At 43.8% G+C, this 7,319-nt stretch overlaps 1 protein-coding gene across 1 annotated transcript; it reads left to right on the top strand.

The window, feature by feature from the left end:
- The first annotated feature begins 1,296 nt into the window (after positions 1-1,296).
- Positions 1,297-5,733, top strand: LOC115688448 (endoglucanase 24-like). The gene is made up of 4 exons (XM_030614268.2): positions 1,297-1,897; positions 3,652-3,951; positions 4,442-4,603; positions 4,821-5,733. The coding sequence occupies exons 1-4, from the start codon at positions 1,493-1,495 to the stop codon at positions 5,430-5,432; spliced, it is 1,479 nt and encodes a 492-aa protein (XP_030470128.1). The 5' UTR covers positions 1,297-1,492; the 3' UTR covers positions 5,433-5,733.
- Positions 5,734-7,319: the final 1,586 nt, after the last annotated feature.

Genomic DNA, 7,319 nt, shown 5'->3' with positions numbered 1-7,319 from the left:
GATTTCATCTTTAGGAAAATATTTTTTAAATTCATTTATTATTCGTGAAACAAACGGAACTGAGTTTTTATTAAAAAAAACAAGGCTGGTTCATACGAAAGCTCATGAGAAACACAGGAAAATGATACCGAATACACGTGTAAGGAGATTCAGGGTGTGAGGATATATCATGATAGCAAATTCTGTGTCCATGTTAAATGTGGTAAACTCGAATCAGATACTTTTTTATATGGTTTCGACGCCATCAAACCTAACAAAATTCGACCGTATTGAATTGTATAGCCACCTTACTATAAACTGAAAAAAGGGATTAATACCACGAAAAACCCCAAACTGGTACACTTGTGACAAATTTCCCAAACTAATTTTATGACTACCAAAAACCCCAAACTGGTATATTTGTGATAAATTTATCCTCCATTAAATTAAATTAATACAAAAAAAATCACAAAATAGTACATCTGGGACAAACGGAGGATAAAACCCCAAAATCGGTACATTCGTCAACTGCCATATGTCATTTAACTAAGCAATTTGACAGTAAAATTCAACAAAAACTAACGGAGGGTAAATCTATCACAAATGTACTAGTTTGGAGTTTTTGGTGATCAAAAAATTAGTTTGGAGTAAATTTGTCACTCAGTTTGAGGTTTTAGTGGTATTAATTCTAATCGAATCTAATATAGTGTAAATTTATCATAAATGTACTAGTTTGAGGTTTTTTGTGGTCAAAAAATTAGTTTGGAGTAAAATTGGTACATGTATACCAATTTGGGGTTTTTGGTAGTAAAAAAATTAGTTTGGGATAAATTTGTCGCATGTGTACCAATTTGAGGTTTTTCGTGGTATTTATCCTCAAATTAAGTTTTTCACTACCAAAAAACTCCAAACTGGTATATTTGTGACAAATTTACCATCCATTAAATTGAATTAATACAAAAAAAAATTACAAACTAATACACCTAAGACAAACGAACGGTAAAACCCTAAAATTGGCACGACTGCCATATGTCATTTAACTAAGTAATACGACAGTAAAATTCAACGCAAACTAACGGAGGGTAAATCTGTTACATGTGTATCATTTGGAGTTTTTTTTGTCAAAAAATTAGTTTTGGGTAAATTTATCACAAATATATCAGTTTATGATTTTTTTGTAGTAATAACCCAAAAAAAAAGATATACCGTCACTAGTCTCGCGATTTCAATTGCTTAGATCGAGACAAATTAATTTCTTTTACCCCAAAAAAAAATCGAGACAAAAATAATCAGAAAGAAATCCCCGATCCCATTACTCTATCGTCGAGCCAAGAAGACTCCTCAACTGCCTCCTCCCGAGAAAATCTCTCCATGTCGTCGTCGTCATCGTCGTCTTCTCTATTTAATTCCAAACTCGAAAACCCCACCAAAACCGCCACTCCACTCACGAGACTCCCCTCCAAAACCAACGCACTCCGCAACACTCCCCCTCCCCCGCCCGCCACCGCCGAGGATGCCGGCCGCCGCCTCCGCCCTCCTCCTCCTCGCCGCCGCCGCCGCCGCCGCCGAGGCGAGCTACCTCGACTACGGGGACGCATTGTCCAAGTCCATCCTCTTCTTCGAGGGCCAGCGGTCCGGCTACCTCCCCCAGGACCAGCGCCTCACCTGGCGCGGCAACTCCGGCCTCGGCGACGGCTGGACCTACGACGCCGACCTCACCGGCGGCTACTACGACGCCGGCGACAACGTCAAGTTCGGGTTCCCGATGGCCTTCACGGCCACGCTGCTCGCCTGGAGCGTCGTCGAGTTCGGCGACCTCATGCCCCCGACAGAGCGGAGGAACGCCCTGGTCGCCATCCGCTGGGCTACGGACTATCTCCTCAAGACGGTGTCGCAGCCGAACCGCATTTTCGTCCAGGTGAGTCCGCAAAACGCTCGCGACGGAATCCCGATGGTCACGCCGTCGCGATCGTCGCCCCTCCTTTGATCAGTGACCCCACACCCCAGTTTCACCTTAAAGTCGATTTCCTCATCAATTTTCAGTTTCATTTCCCATCAAATTGCACATTGACGCCATATTTACATTCATTTGGGTCTACACGATTGACGACGACCGGGCATTATGCTACACAGTTAAGGTTCACGTCCCAATTTCACTTCCGCAGGATCTGTTCATAAGCGAAATAGCATGATTCTGGGCAAGTGGGCATGGCGGATTGAGGGTTTATTACAGAGAGGAGTGAGGCAGAGAGGGAGAGGGAGCGAGGAAAAGTGATGGGTGGGGATTGGGGAGGCAAGATTCATGGACGAGGTTGGTTCCACCAAAAGCCATGAACGAACGAGAGAAGCGAGGAGGCTTTTAGTCTTGACTGGACAGATGTTAGTCCACAGGGGTGTCTTTGTCTTTGTCCTGACCATTTTGGACCCACTCCCACGTACTTTTTGAGTAGCTTTTACCCAATTTCCGAGCTACAATACTGTAACATCCTTGTTCATCGATACGCGATACAATGGTGTACGTGATTTCACTCGTTTTTCACAAAAATTTGCTTAGTAAAAATGTCTTTTTTTTTTCTTCGCAAGTCTCTTATCAGGTAATTATACTAAAAAATATTGCAATACTTAGGCTAATAACTCTTTTTTATGTTAAAAGTTAGTTTTATGGTCAAGCTTAGCCAAGGTCCTTTTGTAAAGAAAAGTGTGTTGAGTCCTTCTTGAAGTCCTCGAAGCTCTTCTTTTTAAAACTTGCATGGCATTGCGTGCCTTCTTTCCATTAACCCGATCGAGCTCTGGGTTTTAGAGCCCCCTCCCTTTGGGGAGTTTGAGCCTCCGTATAATAAAGCTGTCCAAGAAACCCTTTTAGGTGGACGCTGATGTCTTGTGTAATTTATTGGGGGGCGTTTCTTTGTGGCCAGATTGTTGAATGGGCGTTGAAAATGAACACTTGTTTCGGCTGAGCACGTCCTGACTCTCGTCTCGGTCGGACTGACATCTTGACTCTTGTCCTTAAGTGGGCAATCACGCCACGCATGATGCCTTTGCTTCGGTTTTGTCTTCCCAAGTGGACTCCTAGGTTAATGTTTTTGCCCGACCCAAGAGGACATTTCCATTGCCTCCTCCTGTGGCGAGCTTATTGTGTTGAAATCTGGTGAGGGCGACGAGGGATGAGATGTGATTCCATGACTTTCGCTTAGTGAGCGAGAAGAGGACACGCGATTCTGAATTGGACCACGCGATGCATGCATGTTCGATTCCCTACATGGAGTGTCGACAATTCTATGTTTTGGTGCATATTTTGACTCGGTTTTTTCTTGCCTTTTGAGATTGGTGGGAGATTAGGTAGGTCACGTACTTAATAGTGTTAGTGTTCCCCTCTTATGCTAATCATGCAGACCCATCAACGTTTTGTTGCATGTCTGCATATGCAGGGTGATTTTAGTGGCTGTAACTTGCATGGACCACACTATACATCCCCATCAATGCACATATTTGGCCCACCAGTCTTGCCTCGTCTCTCACTAGAGTCGGCTATGTCCTGACTATATTACCTCACATCTGCCTCAAAGGAACCCACTTTCCTAATCCATTTTTTTAACAATATTAGAGTGTGGTAAGTATATAAGTTTGGTGAATTCGACCTGGGTAGTTAAACATGATTTGTCATCGTCAAAGGTGGGTGATCCAAGCACAGACCATAATTGCTGGGAGAGGCCGGAGGACATGGACACGGCCAGGACAGTTTTTGCTGTTGATGAGCCAAACCCGGCGTCCGATGTTGCTGGCGAGACCGCGGCGGCTTTTGCAGCATCATCCATGGCGTTTCGGTCGTCGGACCCTGGGTACTCCGACACCCTCCTGAAGAATGCCGTCAAGGCATTCGAATTTGCAGACAGCTACAGAGGAGCTTATAGTGACAATTCGGACATCAGGGACCACGTTTGCCCGTTTTACTGTGATTTTGATGGATACCAGGTACGTGAATCACCAAGTGGAAAGGTTGGTTGTTAATGCTTTTTGTGATTTTCAGAGGGATGAATTTCTAAAAAGGAAAATCTATACCCTTTAACATATTAATCCTCATCAGGTAGATCAAGTTTGGTTTGGCAATTAAAAGTAGTAGATCAAGTTTGTCCTGTGTTAAACTCAAAAAAAAAAAAAAAAAAATCAAACCCTGTTTTGAACTGATTTTTAACTGTTACTGTCAGTCCATCTATCTACTTGAACTATTAAATAGTCTCAGTTTGGTGGTTGGGCCTTTGGCCTGACTGGCAACATGGAGGCACTTAAATTTTTAACATAGATTTGATTCCTCCTGACATATTATTAGAAAAAGAGCATGATATGGTTAAACGAAAGCAATGAAATTGAATCTAGTTCTATCTTTTTCTGGAGTTCCTAAAGGTTCTTCCGTGGAGGATACAAGCTTAATGTATGAACCCTGTCTTGTGTGGGTCCCTGACAGGATGAGTTGCTGTGGGGAGCGGCGTGGCTGAGGAGGGCGACACAAGACGATTCTTATCTGAATTACATCCAAAACAATGGCAAAACTCTTGGCGCTGATGAGAACATCAACGAGTTCGGCTGGGACAACAAGCATGCCGGTCTCAACGTCCTTGTTTCCAAGGTCAATTTATTGCAACTTTTAATTGCTCCTATAATAACCAAATAGAACTGTCGAATTTAAATTGGATATTGTATCCTTATTCTTATCTTCCATTTGGACCCAAACATATGGCAGTCGGTGGGAAAAAACAAGAAAGAACAGAGGAGATGCTCACATTTTAGTCAATTAAAATTTTTCTGCATCAGTTCCTCACTTTTGATTCATCCCCTTTTTTCAGGAATTCCTAGAAGGCAATGTCTACTCGCTCCAGTCCTACAAATCCTCCGCCGACTCCTTCATGTGCACCCTCATCCCGGACTCCTCCTCCTCCACCCACATCCAGTACACTCCCGGCGGCCTCATGTACAAGCCCGGTGGCAGCAACCTTCAGCATGCCACTTCCATTGCGTTCCTCCTCCTTGCCTACGCCAACTACCTCTCCGCCACCTCCCAGTCCATGAACTGCGGCTCCGTCAGTGTCGGTGCCGCCACCCTCCGCCAGCTGGCCAAGAGGCAGGCTGACTACATCCTCGGGGAGAACCCCAAGGGCATCTCGTACATGGTCGGGTACAGCGCCTACTACCCCCTCCGCATCCACCACCGTGGCTCGTCGCTCCCGTCGATCAAGGATCATCCCCAGTTTATTGCTTGCAAGGAAGGGTCCATTTACTTCAATTCCTCGGATCCAAACCCGAATGTGCTTGTCGGAGCACTGGTCGGTGGGCCTGGGGAGGATGACGAGTACGAGGACGATAGGGTGGACTTCCGGAAGTCCGAGCCGACGACATATATAAACGCCCCATTTGTTGGGGTTCTCGCCTATTTGAACGCGAATCCCAATGCTAGCTGATGGATGGATAAGCTGGAGCAGCTTATGTGAATACAAAAAAAAAGTGTCGCAGGAGATCATACTGTGTCATTGAAAGAGATTAGGGATCAAAAGGTGTCTCTCGTCTTGGGCAAAACTAGCCAAGAGGGAAGAGGCTGTCTAGCTTTTCTCTTTGCCTAATGTTCCGTCAGTAGAGTCGTTACTCGTCAAATCTCAGAGGATTGTTGAGACACGAGAAGCATATCTCCTTGTAATTTGAGCTGAAGACACCATTCTTTTCATGAGTCGCGCCTCGAATAGATCTTTTGAACGGTTAATTGTACGCAACGCCTCACAATGACATACTTTAGAAAATTCAATTACTTGTACGAAACAATGGTTGAGCTTCGCTCCCCATTCGGCTCTTACAATCTCAGTGATTTTAGCTTATGTGGGACTAGATTGTCCGCGTATCAAGGGCCACCAAAGACGACCGACGTGCAAATTCTGATGGTTATCACCATGTCTTTCCGAGCTTTAACTCAGAGGAAAGAACGATGAAGCAAGCACGTATCGTAACCCCAGACAAACAGGAAGATGAATATAAATGTAGAAACATGCACGCATCGCTCATTAATAATTGTGGGTGTGACCCAAACGATCCATTTCAAATCTTGAAATAAAGGGTGGCTCACGAGTTCATAATCAGCTGTTCAATTGGAAACATCAAGAACTTGCTTCTCTCCTCTTCATGCTGTCTTTTGGTTGAATCTTGATCCACAAGAATAACGTACATAGTCTGAACTCTGCCATATAATGGAAATACTTTTACTATGGTTTCAAATGATTCACTGCCTCATTGCCGTGCAAATTCTTGCATGGTGCTGAGCTCACATAAACTGGATACATCATAGCCATTGATCATGTGGGCCTCACATATAGGTTTCGTGAGCAAAATATCAATCACTTGTAAATACGAAACGGAATGAACTTCCCTCTAATCATAGTTGTACAAGAGTGAGCTTCAGAGAATGCACCACAAATTCCTCTTATCTGATGCCTTCGATTGTAAAACTCACGAACACGCGAGTCACTTTGATTCGTGGCAAGTGGACCTTGACTTATGAGATATATTCAACTGGTTCCACTTGATCAACTGCCGTGATTGCATTTTATTGACCCAGGTCCATTCGATATCTTTTCCATATGTCGGAAGTATAAGTTTCCTAAGTTTTCGGTCTGTCAATTTTTGTTCCCTCAGACAGTAATCAACTCATTTTTGTTACGCTATCATGTTTACTTAGGTGTTCTAAATGGTATAGCAAATTTGGTTTACCAAATGATGAGTCACAGTTGAAATAGTTGTTTCGGAAGCGGGCTTGAGTCATAACAGGGTTGAGCTCCCTTTCAGGATGAAACAGACATCCACCGCATAATATGGTAACCAAAAATTCTACAACTTCAGAATATACCAACCAGTATTTTTCCTAAACAATGCTTACTACTACTAACGTATCAATACACGTTCTAGTATTCTATTAGATGTCTCATTTCCCTCAGCATATAAGGTCCAAATGCACATCGTAAGCTTGCGATTGAAAGGACATCCTAGTGGCGAAGCCAAAGTAGAGAATGATTAGCAGGACAAGGAGACAAAACATGTAACCATTTCAATTGTCTAGTCATGCAATTGCAAAGTGTATCGTCCTAGACTTCGATCACGGGCTTTTGTCCCGTGCAATGATTGAATCATTCCTCATGCAATTCTTTAAGGCAAAGTTCTTGGCACTATGTGTCCAAAGATTCGTAGCTTTGCGACATATTGTCGAGAGACAAAAGCAAAGGGAGAAGATCCAAGGACGTAGCTGGTCCCGATGATTTTGGTGCCCCATCCAACGTCGGAGTGCGTACCGAAAATCCGATCCCTTC

This window comes from Syzygium oleosum, unplaced genomic scaffold (genome assembly GCF_021117445.2).
Source record: "Syzygium oleosum isolate NSW1041296 unplaced genomic scaffold, Sole_v2.1 Sole_v2.02, whole genome shotgun sequence".
NCBI classification, from domain to species: domain Eukaryota; kingdom Viridiplantae; phylum Streptophyta; class Magnoliopsida; order Myrtales; family Myrtaceae; genus Syzygium; species Syzygium oleosum.
The sequence above is the reverse complement of the archived record's forward strand: the minus strand, read 5'-3'. Positions and strand labels throughout refer to the sequence as shown.